We start from the raw sequence: 15,134 nt of genomic DNA, 5'->3' as shown, positions 1-15,134 counted from the left end.
TCTGTATAAGAATTATATTACTACCGTTCGATTCAGCGTGAAATTCTCTATAAGACATGTAATTTTCATTAACCTGGGACTGTTTGAACCGAAATGGCAGCAAAAACCTTGAAAATTGCAGAAAATCGCAAATTTTCACGACTATATACATGGAAAAAGTGATAAAATATTTTACCTCTTGGATAAGGATAAAACCACCAAAATATATGCATTTTGGGATAAAATAAACGAAAATCCAGGTTAAATTTATTTAGTATTTATAGTTTTTAAGATATTTAACATAAACAGAAATAAACTCATTTTTTGAACATACAGTTTTCATGGAAAAACAAAAACACCAGCATCTGTATAAGAATTATATTACTACCGTTCGATTCTGCCTAAAATTATCTATAAGACATGTAATTTTCATTAACCTGGGACTGTTTGAACGGAAATGGCAGCAAAAACATTGAAAATGGCAGAAAATCGCAACATGGAAAATGTGATAAAATATTTTACCTCTTGGATAAAAATAAAAAATCCAAAATACATGCATTTTGCGATAAAATAAACGAAAATCCAAGTTAAATTTATTTAGAATTTATAGTTTTTAAGATATTTGACATAAACCGAATTACACTAATTTTGAACATACACTTTTCACGGAAAACCAAAACACCAGCATTTTTATAAGAATGATATTACTACCATTCGATTCAGCGTAAAATTCTCTTAAGACATGTAATTTTAATTAACCTGGGACTATTTGAACGGAAATTGCAGCATGAATAATAGTGAGAAAATATTTTACATCTTATATGGTAACCTAAATTATCAGGAAACAAAACCTACACAGCTCTTAGATATATTTTTGCAGGCTGTGGCAAGCAAATTTACCTTGAATGGATTGGTATATGAATGTATCCGGGTTAGTCATGTGGAATCGGAGGCGTGGTAAGACGACATCAAATGGCACGTATGTAAACTAATCGACTGCATCTAATCCTGAATGAAAAAGATGAGATCCAACAAAGGTTCGATAATGAAATGAACTGTATAGTTTCCACGAAGTTCAGTGAATATAATATAAAGTTAGGGAAAATGTAATTTCGATTTTTATCTAATAGGTGGCTTTAAAGATGAATCTCGCCATAGCCGAAAAATCCTTGAATGTTACCATGGAACTAAACATGGGCTATAAAATAGTCTGACATAAATTAACAGTGAAAAATCTAATGGAACAAGTTTATGTCAGTCATGTTGTAAACGAATGATTCCGAGGCAATTAAAAAACAGGCAAAAATGCCCAGTAGGATGGGTCTTGTCTTCCATCACTACGACACTAAGCTACACACACCACCGCGACAAAACTTTAGCACACTACACATTTTTCATTAAGACTCTGAATAAAAATACATGTGTAATTTTTAATTATATGGTTAAAGGCGGTTACTGAATGTATTCATGTAAACATTATAAACAGCGACAGAACTATAGCACACATACCAGTGGTCCAACAAACTATTGATACTTGTTATTTTTATTTTGCTATCAGTTTACTTTTCAGTGCTGTAGAATGAAAAATGTGTTGTTCTACAATGTAACTCTACAATTCAATGACTGAGAAATTTTGACCCCCCCCACAATTACCATTTATGCTAATCTCTGGAAAACCCTTTTTAAATTTTCTTGTTCATGCAAACCATTTTTTTTAATTCATTAATATATTATTCTAGTCGTCGTCGAATAACTTAAGATTTGTGCCTACAATGACCTAAAACTAGGTACCTATCTAGGAAGACCCATTGGTCCCTACTTGGTATAAAATAAAATAATGATTAATGGGCTCTTTTCAGTGTTATTGTGGTGCCATTTGGTGCTCTTGAGTGTGCGTCCTAGTTCAGTGTTGTCTAAGAGTTGCGGCACTTCGGCGTTTACATAGAAATGAAGTCTTTCCTCATGTCTTGTTGCATAGTAGTCTCTTAATTTCCTCTATAACAGTTGTAATCTGAAGATATCTGTGCAAGTAACTGTTCTTGTGGTATCTGGGTGTCCGCGATCTTCTCAGCACTTTATTCTGAAATACTTGTGTTATGTTGATATTACTTCTTGCAAAACCTCCCTCCCCAAGCTGAACTCCGTATGTCCATACAGGTATTAGTTTATGCTTGTAGAGCAACAACATATTATTTAGGGATAACTTAGACCTTCTTCCAAATAACCATTTAATGTTAAAATGCTATTTCGAGCTATTTTCCTTTCTTCTAACAAAATGTTGCATGGGATAATAGAGTTATTAATATTTATTGATATATAAAAAGTTTGCTTGTACATGAATTCAGCATGCACGAATTTACTCTCGTTGACTTTTATTCTCCATGTCTACCTCCACTTGTTCATATTAATACTATATTGCATTTTTCAATTCATTGGTTATTTCGTCACTATTGTCTCCAATAACAAGTATCCCAGTGTCATCAGCAAATAAATATATAATGACATTTCCTTTGTAATAACATTTGTGGTATATGTAACAAGTAACATTTGTTTTATATGGACAACTAATACGAAGAATATTTTTAACTAATTTGTGATGCTTGCGATTTATATGCCACATATTACGATTTAAATTAGAATATCAGTAAAATCTTCTTTTGTCTATCTATAAGTTCAGAAGACATAAACAAAAAATATAGTAACGGTGACTAGATAACGGTAACATCATCTGACTAGGTTTATATAGTTAGAACTTAAATTATAAACTCTGATAATTCACAATTTTACTCGACGTATCGCTATTGAAATAGACCATTCTCATAGCATAGTCTCCAGACCTCACCCCGCTCGTCTATCTACTTTTCGTATCAATAGGACACGAGCTTGCAGAGCGGCACTACGCAAATTTCTAAGAAGTTAGAAAATGGCTCAATGAATGGATTTTCTCAGAGGATAAACAGTTTTTTGGGATGATATCCATAAATTGCCTGAAAGATGGTCAAGTTGTATAAAAGCAAATGGTCACTACTTTGAATGAATACATTTTTCCATTTTCTTGAAAACTAAGTAGCTTTTTCCCTAAATAAAAACGGTAATAACTTTCCGGTACATCAGGTAGATACAACATTTCCTGTTTTTAAATAAATTTTACAGCATTTTATTATAGTTAACACAACACGGTTTAATGCTGGGTCGGAAGAGCTTTCTTAAGGTTAGAATAAGTCACAGGGCCCATCATCGCTACTTTTATATCGATACAAACAATATCTAGAATCTTACGCATCTAACATTCATTAAATTTACGTAATTACTAAACCAAACACCAACCTTTAGAAGTAAATCCACTATATTGACGATGATGAGCGCCTTCTGCCGCTGCCTGTGTGAATACCGCAAATAAGCCAGCTCCAGATGCTTACAATGAAAACTGTTCGTCAAGCTAGGCCAGTAAATTCCCTTGTACATCAAACCTTTCTTGAAAACGGTGGCAAAATCTGAAAAATACCTTCTTACAACCTCAGATAACTTATAAATAAGCGTTGAGGTACCCTTGGTGGTTGATTCATAAGTTTCCTCAAAATAGTTCCGATCCTGACTGAGACAGTCGCTCAACAAGTCCAGTTTACTCTCCATGGTACCTTGTGAAGGCACCAGATCCTCGCCAATAGGGATCTTGACATCGTTATTCATCCGGTTATTCTGTTTTTCCTGCAATAAGTCGAATAGCACCATGTTAGGAGGCAAAATCGAGACAGAACTTACATTGTTCATGTTGGTTGAATTTAAATTGAGACTGTTGACTGAGAAATTCTTGGGTGATGACGGTGGCGTCAAGGTAATCGCGACATTCTGGATCTTGTGCTTGTCTACCAGGGAAATCGCCACACTGGATAGCTTGTATTTTTTTCGTTCTTTCGATACGGTTCGAACTGCCTTCTCCCACAGGACTTTGCTGTTTTTCCTGCAAATTAAAAAATATTGTTCAATAAAATAAGCGTCTCGTTTATGTTTTTAAGATATTTGGCATAAACAGAAATCCACTAATTTTTTGAACATACACTTTTTATGGAAAAACTAAAAACCAGCATTTGTATAAGAATTATATTACTACTTATTCGATTCAGCGTAAAATTATCTACAAGATATATCATTTTCATTAACCTGGGACCACTTGAACGGAAGTGGCAGCAAAAACCTTAAAAATGGCAAAAAATCGCCAATTTTCACGACTGGAAAAAGTGACAAAATATTTTACCTCTTAGATAAAGGTGAAACCCCCAAAATACATGCATTTTTGGGATGAAATAAGAAATGAGAACCAAAATTTTGAAAACACTATATGTTCCTTCCGGCAAATAGAACATATATTTTTCAATAAAATAAGTATCTCCTTTTTTCGCCTATTCTTTTATCGGCTTAGATATTCCCTTCGAAGAACAGCGTAATATAAATGGAAATAAATATATATCTGGTGTATATTAAACTCGCACAAACACTTGGGACATTTACATTTATATCGCTCGAATCAGTTTAAAACGGTGAATAAAATCAAAAAGTTTTAAACAATTCCTCCACACGATTCTGATCTGTCTCAATCTATAATAAATTTTGTGTAAAATCAGACAAAAACGGGCATTGTGAATTAATTTTAAGGGATTAGCATTGGTCCTTTTACCGTAGGCTTTTCTCATTTTGGTAAAAAATAAACAACATAATCTTTCGCCAGTAACGTAACAAAATAACAATAAGTACTGATACTGTAGTATATACTGTATATATACTGTAGTATAGCTTCACAGACCTTTTATTTTACAAGGGATACATTGATAAAAATATTAACACATTTGCAAACAATACTCACACCTGAATTCAAAACGATACGGATGCTTTATATTTTTAATAAAAATAAAAGCGACACATTGTCACTAGGGAAATTACTATACTAGAAAACATTCTATTTTTTTATTTCCCGCAAAGGATTTTCCTGTTACATCCCTCAATAAAAAGTATGTTTTTAATATTGTCATTTTTTCCTTATAGAAATGGTCTTTATCTAGTTTCTCCCTGTTAGATAACTGCTGTCTAGATATACTGTAGAGACTGACAACGAACAAAATAATGTTTGATTGATGTCCTTACGCAAATCTGGAAAAATAAATTGATCCCCACGGATGATTGTACGATATTATTGCGACATTTTAAAATTATCCGTGTAATCTGGTTCGCCATTCGCTTATCTTTATGCCAACCGATGTTTTTCGAATGATTCTACATTCATTTAGAACATATGGCCCTCATATCAGATAATTTTTATCACGCACTCCAAATATAACAGTAAATGTAGTCATTCTGGATTGTTAAAACAGACTATTTTACTAAATAAATGCACTTTCGTTATACATATATAGAAGGAATTTCTAGAAATCCGGATTGTTGAAGTTCTGATCTTAAAAGTTGTTAGATGATGTTGATGTCCTTTAGATTTTATCCACTAATTTTAATAAATCAAGAAAAAAAAAAAAAATATATATATATATGTATATATATATAGGTGGAAGAAACGAAAATCGATGTTAACTTGCTTTAGGACTTACAGTTTTCAAGATATGTGACATAATCAGAAATCCACATTTTTTTTGAAAATAAACATGAACCTGGGACTATTTAAACGAAAATGGCAGCGAAAACATTGAAAATGGTAGAAAATCGCATATTTTTATCGACTATATACATGGAAAAAATGACGAAATATTTTACCTCTTGGATAAAGATGAAACCACCAAAATACATCTATTTTGGGATGAAATACACGAAAATCAAGGTTAAATGAATTTAGAACTTATAGTTTTAAAGATATTTGACATAAACAGAAATCCACTAATTTTTTGAACATAGAATTTTCTTGAGAAAAACTAAAACACCAGTTTTTCTATCAGAATTATATTGCTACCATTCGATTCAGCGTAAAATTCTCTATAAGACATATAATTTTCATTAACCTGGGATTATTTGAACAGAAATAGCAGCAAAAACCTTGAAAATGTCAGAAAATCGCATATTTTCACGACTATATACATGGAAAAAATGACAAAATATTTTACCTCTTGGATAAAGATGAAACCACCAAAATACATGTATTTTGGGATGAAATACACGAAAATCCAGGTTAAATTAATTTAGAACTTATACTTTTTAAGATATTTGACATAAACAGAAATCCACTAACTTTTTGAACATGCAATTTTCATGGAAAAACTAAAGAACCAGTGTTTCTATCAGAATTATATTGCCACCATTCGATTCAGCGTAAAATTCTCTATAAGACATGTAATTTTAATTAACCTGGGACTATTTGAACAGAAATGGCAGCGAAAACTTTGAAAATGACAGAAAATCGCACATTTTCACGACTATATACATGGAAAAAGTGACAAAATATTTTACCTCTTGGATATAGATGAAACCACCAAAATACATGTATTTTGGGATGTAATAAACGAAAATCCAGGTTAAATTAATTGAGAACTTATACTTTTTAAGATATTTGACATAAACAGAAATCCACTAACTTTTTGAACATGCAATTTTCTTGAGAAAAACTAAAAAACTAGCATTTGTATAAGAATAATATTACTACCATTCGATTTAGCGTAAAATTCTCTATAAGACATATAATTTTCATTAATCTGGGACTATTTGAACAGAAATGGCAGCAAAAACCTTGAAAATGTCAGAAAATCGCATATTTTCACGACTATATACATGGAAAAAGTGACAAAATATTTCACCTCTTGGATAAAGATGAAAGTACCAATATACATGTATTTTGGGATGAAATACACGAAAATCCAGGTTAAATTAATTTAGAACTTATAGTTTTTAAGATATTTGACATAAACAGAAATCCGCTAATTCCTTAAACATACACATTTCATGGAAAAACTGAAAAACCAGTGTTTCTATCAGAATTATATAACAACCATTCGATTCAGCATGAAATTCTCTATAAGACATATCATTTTCGTTAACCTGGTACAAATTGAATGGAAATGACAGCAAAAACCTTGAAAATGACAGCAAATCGCGAATTTTCATGACTATATACATGGAAAAAGTGACAAAATATTTCACCTCTTGGATAAAGATGAAAGTACCAATATACATGTATTTTGGGATGAAATACACGAAAATCCAGGTTAAATTAATTTAGAACTTATAGTTTTTAAGATATTTGACATAAACAGAAATCCGCTAATTCCTTAAGCATACACTTTTCATGGAAAAACTGAAAAATCAGTGTTTCTATCAGAATTATATTGCTACCATTCGATTCAGCGTAAAATTCTCTATAAGACATATAATTTTCATTAACCTGGGACTATTTGAACAGAAATGGCAGCAAAAACCTTGAAAATGGCAGAAAATCGCGAATTTTCACGACTATATACATGGAAAAAGTGACAAAATATTTTACCTCTTGGATAAAGATGAAACCCCCAAAATATATGTATTTTGGTATGAAATACTCGAAAATCCAGGTTAAATTAATTGAGAACTTATAGTTTTTAAGATATTTGACATAAACAGAAATCCGCTAATTCCTTGAACATACACTTTTCATGGAAAAACTAAAGAACCAGTGTTTCTATCAGAATTATATTGCCACCATTCGATTCAGCGTAAAATTCTCTATAAGACATGTAATTTTAATTAACCTGGGACTATTTGAACAGAAATGGCAGCGAAAACTTTGAAAATGACAGAAAATCGCACATTTTCACGATTATATACATGGAAAAAGTGACAAAATATTTTACCTCTTGGATATAGATGAAACCACCAAAATACATGTATTTTGGGATGTAATACACGAAAATCCAGGTTAAATTAATTGAGAACTTATAGTTTTTAAGATATTTGACATAAAAAGAAATCCGCTAATTCCTTGAACATACACTTTTCATGGAAAAACTAAAGAACCAGTGTTTCTATCAGAATTATATTGCCACCATTCGATTCAGCGTAAAATTCTCTATAAGACATGTAATTTTAATTAACCTGGGACTATTTGAACAGAAATGGCAGCGAAAACTTTGAAAATGACAGAAAATCGCACATTTTCACGACTATATACATGGAAAAAGTGACAAAATATTTTACCTCTTGGATATAGATGAAACCACCAAAATACATGTATTTTGGGATGTAATACACGAAAATCCAGGTTAAATTAATTGAGAACTTATAGTTTTTAAGATATTTGACATAAACAGAAATCCGCTAATTCCTTGAACATACACTTTTCATGGAAAAACTAAAACACCAGTGTTTCTATCAGAATTATATTGCCACCATTCGATTCAGCGTAAAATTCTCTATAAGACATGTAATTTTAATTAACCTGGGACTATTTGAACAGAAATGGCAGCGAAAACTTTGAAAATGACAGAAAATCGCACATTTTCACGACTATATACATGGAAAAAGTGACAAAATATTTTACCTCTTGGATATAGATGAAACCACCAAAATACATGTATTTTGGGATGAAATACTCGAAAATCCAGGTTAAATTAATTGAGAACTTATAGTTTTTAAGATATTTGACATAAACAGAAATCCGCTAATTCCTTGAACATACACTTTTCATGGAAAAACTAAAGAACCAGTGTTTCTATCAGAATTATATTGCCACCATTCGATTCAGCGTAAAATTCTCTATAAGACATGTAATTTTAATTAACCTGGGACTATTTGAACAGAAATGGCAGCGAAAACTTTGAAAATGACAGAAAATCGCATATTTTCACGACTATATACATGGAAAAAATGACAAAATACTTTACCTCTTGGATAAAGATGAAAGCACCAAAATACATGTATTTTGGGATGAAATACACGAAAATCCAGGTTAAATTAATTTAGAACTTATAGTTTTTAAGATATTTGACATAAACAGAAATCCGCTAATTCCTTAAACATACACATTTCATGGAAAAACTGAAAAACCAGTGTTTCTATCAGAATTATATAACAACCATTCGATTCAGCATGAAATTCTCTATAAGACATGTAATTTTAATTAACCTGGGACTATTTGAACAGAAATGGCAGCGAAAACTTTGAAAATGACAGAAAATCGCACATTTTCACGACTATATACATGGAAAAAGTGACAAAATATTTTACCTCTTGGATATAGATGAAACCACCAAAATACATGTATTTTGGGATGTAATACACGAAAATCCAGGTTAAATTAATTGAGAACTTATAGTTTTTAAGATATTTGACATAAACAGAAATCCGCTAATTCCTTGAACATACACTTTTCATGGAAAAACTAAAGAACCAGTGTTTCTATCAGAATTATATTGCCACCATTCGATTCAGCGTAAAATTCTCTATAAGACATTTAATTTTAATTAACCTGGGACTATTTGAACAGAAATGGCAGCGAAAACTTTGAAAATGACAGAAAATCGCACATTTTCACGACTATATACATGGAAAAAGTGACAAAATATTTTACCTCTTGGATATAGATGAAACCACCAAAATACATGTATTTTGGGATGTAATAAACGAAAATCCAGGTTAAATTAATTGAGAACTTATAGTTTTTAAGATATTTGACATAAACAGAAATCCGCTAATTCCTTGAACATACACTTTTCATGGAAAAACTAAAGAACCAGTGTTTCTATCAGAATTATATTGCCACCATTCGATTCAGCGTAAAATTCTCTATAAGACATGTAATTTTAATTAACCTGGGGCTATTTGAACAGAAATGGCAGCGAAAACTTTGAAAATGACAGAAAATCGCACATTTTCACGACTATATACATGGAAAAAGTGACAAAATATTTTACCTCTTGGATATAGATGAAACCACCAAAATACATGTATTTTGGGATGTAATACACGAAAATCCAGGTTAAATTAATTGAGAACTTATAGTTTTTAAGATATTTGACATAAACAGAAATCCGCTAATTCCTTGAACATACACTTTTCATGGAAAAACTAAAGAACCAGTGTTTCTATCAGAATTATATTGCCACCATTCGATTCAGCGTAAAATTCTCTATAAGACATGTAATTTTAATTAACCTGGGACTATTTGAACAGAAATGGCAGCGAAAACTTTGAAAATGACAGAAAATCGCACATTTTCACGACTATATACATGGAAAAAGTGACAAAATATTTTACCTCTTGGATATAGATGAAACCACCAAAATACATGTATTTTGGGATGAAATACACGAAAATCCAGGTTAAATTTATTTAGAACTCATAGTTTTTAAGATCTTGTTGTGAATCTTTTAATTCCCACTATGACAGTTGGAATCCGAAGGTCTCGGAGTACTTAATTGTTCTTTTAGTGTCTTGTTACATCTTCAATACGACCTAAGAATTTATTCTATTCTTCTATTCTGAAATATTTTTAATATGTTGATATTACTTTTCGCAAAACGTCTCCATTACTCAATTCAATAGCTCAATAGAGGTTTTAGTATCTGATTGTACAACAGCAACTTATTGTGTACCGATAATTTTTTTTTCCAAATAATCAATACTTTTTTTAATTCGAGTTCTTTTCTTTTTGTGTTGTTCTTGCCAACGAAGTTTTGCTTCATTATTAATCCCAAGGTATAAGGTGGGGAAAAAGTCCCGCTACCACTTTGATTGCGCGCCATCTTGATTATGTGACGTTTAACTCAGTTTCGCTTTAGTCGGTGTCCAAATTTTATTATGGTTAAATATATGCCACAAGAACGAGCAGAAATACTGATAATATTTATTGAAAATAATCGTTCCGTTATTGTCAATCAGCGGAAATTGCGTCAATGATAGCGGGACTTTTGCCCCACCTTGTGCTTCGAGTAGTTACTGTATGTCATATTGATGATATTCATATTTATTGGTATATCAACAGTTTGGTTGTAAGCCAACTCAATTTGTACATGATATTCTCCGTATCTGGGTCCACTTAGTTATGTTATTACTTGGATATTGCAGTTGTTTCACTTGCTTTTTCTCTGTTGTTTCCAATACTCAATTAATTATTCTTAAAACAATATCTAATGAACGAATTTACATTTTAATCACTTGATTCTGATATTTAAAAGGCAACTCTCGTACCAAATGGTTATTTTAAATTGTAAGACTCCAAACAGCATAAAAAAGTCGACTCTCCTGTCGATCGTATATTCGTCTGCGACAATAAAATATGGCCTGCAAAATTTCGCTGTTCTTCCGGGCCGATATCCATCTCTGTGTAACGTCTGCCAGATGAGAAGAGAAATGGGAAGGTTTCCCCCCTGGTCCGCCCCTTCCCCTTTCTCCGCCACAGGACCGGTATCGAGGAAATAAAGAAAACTCGGCACATACTTTTCAGTCTGGAGAAACTTTCGGTTCCAATAGAGTTCGGGAAATTAAAATGCTGCCCTTTTTTCGGTCGCCGATTTTTTTTCCTGTTTTCCCCTCTTCCTGCTGGCCCGCTCTCGATTCACGGCGACCGGAATATCAGGTGCGCCTTGGAGGGTTCAAAGATGGAAAACTTAAAAATAACATTAGAGGGTTAGGAAAAAGTTCATTCGAGTTGGAAGTTGGTAAATGTTTTTATCAATTTCTCGCTTGTAATTGATATCAGTATTTTTAGAGTGATAGCAACAATTTTAATGGTTTGTTTGAATCGCTATACTATGGTCCATGAAAAGATTTCATTGATTGGTGCGTTTGCTTGTTATTGCTATTTTCGCTTTTCGCTTTTCAATCTATTTTATTGGTTTGTTTGAATCGCTATGCTAAGAATATATAAAACAAAAACAATGGTAGAAAAATATATTTGAAATTGTCAATTGTGTTTGTCAAAATATTCATAGTTTCAGTGATTGCCCTGTGGTTTCTGTCATAACTAAAACTTGTTTTCACAGTATTTTCAATATAAGATCACAAATTTATTTAATATACAACATTAATTAAAAATAATAAACGTTTTTATATTAAAACATTAAAATAACTAACTCAAGACCTAATCTTTCTTAAGTGGCATTTAGTTAAATCTAAATTCCTTTAATTTTCAATAATCAACAAAATATTGATAAGTTTAAATTACTACATCATTCAGCATTATAAGATATAAGATATATGATCTTTCTTTACTTTTATGTTATAAATATAGAATAATAAATGAAGTAACACATGTTTGTATATTATAACTGAACACATGTGAATAAAACAATATTGAATTTCATATTTGACTTCAATATGTATATTAACAACACGAACAAAATTACGTAATTTATTTTTTACAATTTAAAAATGCACGATAAAGGAATGTATTCACAATCATTAAATTAACTATTTATTTTTCAAATTAAGTCTACAAAGTAAATAATCAAAACAAAACAAACTTCGAACAATAAAATTTCATATCATTTTTCATTCGTATCATTGTCATTCTTCTATTTGTTCTGTGCGTTCCATCTATACAAATTATGTAGTTAGTTTTATTTTAACTGCTGCATATTTTCATTACTTCATTTATGTATTCATATAGTCTCTTCTGTCTAGACCAAAATTAACGTTATTTTTTAGTTAAAAAGAGACACCATGATGTCTGATTAGTTCGAACGTGTAAACGAATGAGCCTGTCAAAGTCGGTTTTAACGTTTAAAGATTATAACTCTAACCTATAAACTATTGTGGCTGTATAATTAACGGCAGTTTTTAGATGTACTGTAATGTTAAAATAAATTATATTTGATAACATTTTTGTTCAATTATCTTATTTAGATTAGAATTTTGTTGTATATCAAAGCCCAACCGAACTAAATCTCAAAATTGATGCGGCAACATTGCGACGTTTTGACGTCACGAATTTAGATGACGTATGTAAAAAATAACTTTGAATAGACTATATGTTTTTTGCCTGATTTAGCTCCATTGAAACTCTGACTAAACTCCAAACTAAAAAAAAAAACGTCTCAAAAAGTTTTTTTTACATATTTTAAAGTCTCTTTTACCAACTATAGGTTTATGGCGAGCGACCAGAAACAGACCGAACTTAAAAATCATCCCAGAAGACATCCGGTCTTACCCAGACTGTTTACTGTCGTAACTGAGATCATTTTCCTTGTCGGATTTTATACTTTTGGACAGTCACAAATATTAAACAATCACAAACATAAATTTACAACCATGCCCCAGCAGGATTCGAACCCACGGCTATCGCAACTGTAGGAGACCGTCCTGTTACCTTTACCACTGCGCCATCAAGCCGGCTCAAAAAGTTTATTTCTCACTAATATTGTACGATAAAGATGATGGAGCTTTAATATATAGTTACAGAATAAGTAGCTTACAAAATTACTTCACGGTCGTCTATACAATATTACAATGCCAAAAATATTAATTATCTTCTAGTATTTAAAGCGCCCGCGATCGTCGCGTTTTGTCGCTAGCAAACTTTACCAATTTCGCGAAAGTTTTCCATTAATAATTTGGATATTTGTGGGGAGAGCCGGCTGGCCTTATATTAAGGCTTTGGAAGTGTCGGCATAAAACTTCACGATACGATCCGAGCCTCTGTTGTTGGGCCGTCCCCATTTCAAGAACAAACAATACGGAAGATTACTGGATTATATTCAGTGAGTCGAAATTTGTCGGCAGAAATTGGAGAATAATAGTGGGCTGTAATAAAACAATGAACGAAAATTTTTATTTTTGTTTCTATCTATGTAATGCTCGTTTGGTATTTTTGAATCGTGTATCAACTAGGCTATACTGAGTTAATATGAAAAATATTATCGCCAAAAAGCTCTTAGTTTTTCAATTTTTTGGTCTTAGTGATGAAATAATTTCTAACGGTTTTACATAATTTATTAGAGCATGATACACGTTTTTTGTCATAAAAACTATCCATGGATATATTGTTTGTTGTTCTCAAATACTTATTTAATACTCAAATACTTAGTTTATTGTTTTATATTTGGAGAATTTTTCTTTCCCATTTTACTAATTAGCATTACTCTAGTAAAAAAGAAACAGAATGAGGTCTCTCCTTAAATATGCATTAAATGTACTGCAATGTTAAAATAAATTATATATTATTACGTTATTTTTGTTTGATGATTTTATTTACGTTAAGATTTTGTTCTTTGTCAAAATTAACGAAAACTTAAATTTGGTGTGAGAACGATGCTTTATATATTTGGATGACGTGCATTGGCTGGAAGGGCTATTCATCTACTATTATACTGAAAAAAAGTAGGGTGATTATATTAAAATATTACCACGTGTTAACATTGTTACCAAAACATGAGTAACTAAGGGATGCACTTTAACTACACTTTTCTTCCTATCACTACATAGTATAAAACAAAGTCGCCTTTTCTGTCCCTATATCCCTATGTGCGCTTAAATCTTTAAAACTACGCAACGGATTTTGATGCGGTTTTTTTCAATAGATAGAGTGATTCAAGAGGAAGGTTTATATGTATAATACATGCATAATATACTAAGGCAACATTGCTAATTTTAGAGGTTTCTAACGTGATGTCGTAAATTAACCTATTTTTTTAGGCTTATTTAGCAATTAGCAAAAACGCTGCCTAACCCTACGAGTTAGATCAAATTAATGTACTACAGTATTGTACACCATAAAAAGGTCTACAAAAAAGTCCGCGATGGTATATGTTTATCTTTTAGGGATAACCCACATTAACCATTTTTATTGTTTACTTTTTACGTGAGAAAATGGCTTATTTACGAAGCTATTTTAAGCAATACGGCATTAATCCTTATCGAATTAAGTACCTTAAATACAGTGTGCAATTAATATAGATCAATATGGTTCCTTACAGCATGTAAATTAAACAAATATTTTCGGAGATATTACAAATTTAAAATTTGCGTTTAAAAATGTGTAATGTAATAAAAATTGTATGAATTTAGATATTCCAAAGATAGCAGGAAATCTTCATAGTAAGTATAGGGGAAGAGGAATTGTTTTACTCCAAATTTAATGCGTGCAGGCCAAGGGCAGTAATGAATGAACCAAAAATACTGGATCGATTTTAATCATGTTTTCATTGAGTGACATAGGCATATATATTTTATGCCCGTGCAAAGTCGGAGCGGGC

The 15,134-nt window shown here is 31.5% G+C and overlaps 1 protein-coding gene and 1 long non-coding RNA gene across 4 annotated transcripts in view; one reads left to right on the top strand and one right to left on the bottom strand.

Moving 5' to 3' along the window:
- The window catches only part of LOC143202419 (adenylyl cyclase 78C), a 128,032-nt gene that overhangs the window by 96,060 nt on the left and 16,838 nt on the right, over positions 1–15,134 (bottom strand). The window contains exons 3-5 of the mRNA XM_076413952.1: positions 3,742–3,940; positions 3,528–3,687; positions 3,307–3,473 (exon numbers count right to left, since the gene is read on the bottom strand). Coding sequence (XP_076270067.1) covers positions 3,307–3,473; positions 3,528–3,687; positions 3,742–3,940 — 526 coding nt within the window. The remainder of the gene's footprint in view (positions 1–3,306; positions 3,474–3,527; positions 3,688–3,741; positions 3,941–15,134) is intronic.
- LOC143202455 (uncharacterized) overlaps positions 1–15,134 on the top strand; it is a 110,844-nt gene that overhangs the window by 81,532 nt on the left and 14,178 nt on the right. The gene's annotated exons all lie outside the window — the stretch shown is intronic.

The sequence above is a fragment of the Rhynchophorus ferrugineus genome, unplaced genomic scaffold, assembly GCF_030347505.1.
Source record: "Rhynchophorus ferrugineus isolate W39M unplaced genomic scaffold, kcgeb_rfMv2 rfM9, whole genome shotgun sequence".
NCBI classification, from domain to species: Eukaryota; Metazoa; Arthropoda; class Insecta; order Coleoptera; family Curculionidae; genus Rhynchophorus; species Rhynchophorus ferrugineus.
The sequence above is the reverse complement of the archived record's forward strand: the minus strand, read 5'-3'. Positions and strand labels throughout refer to the sequence as shown.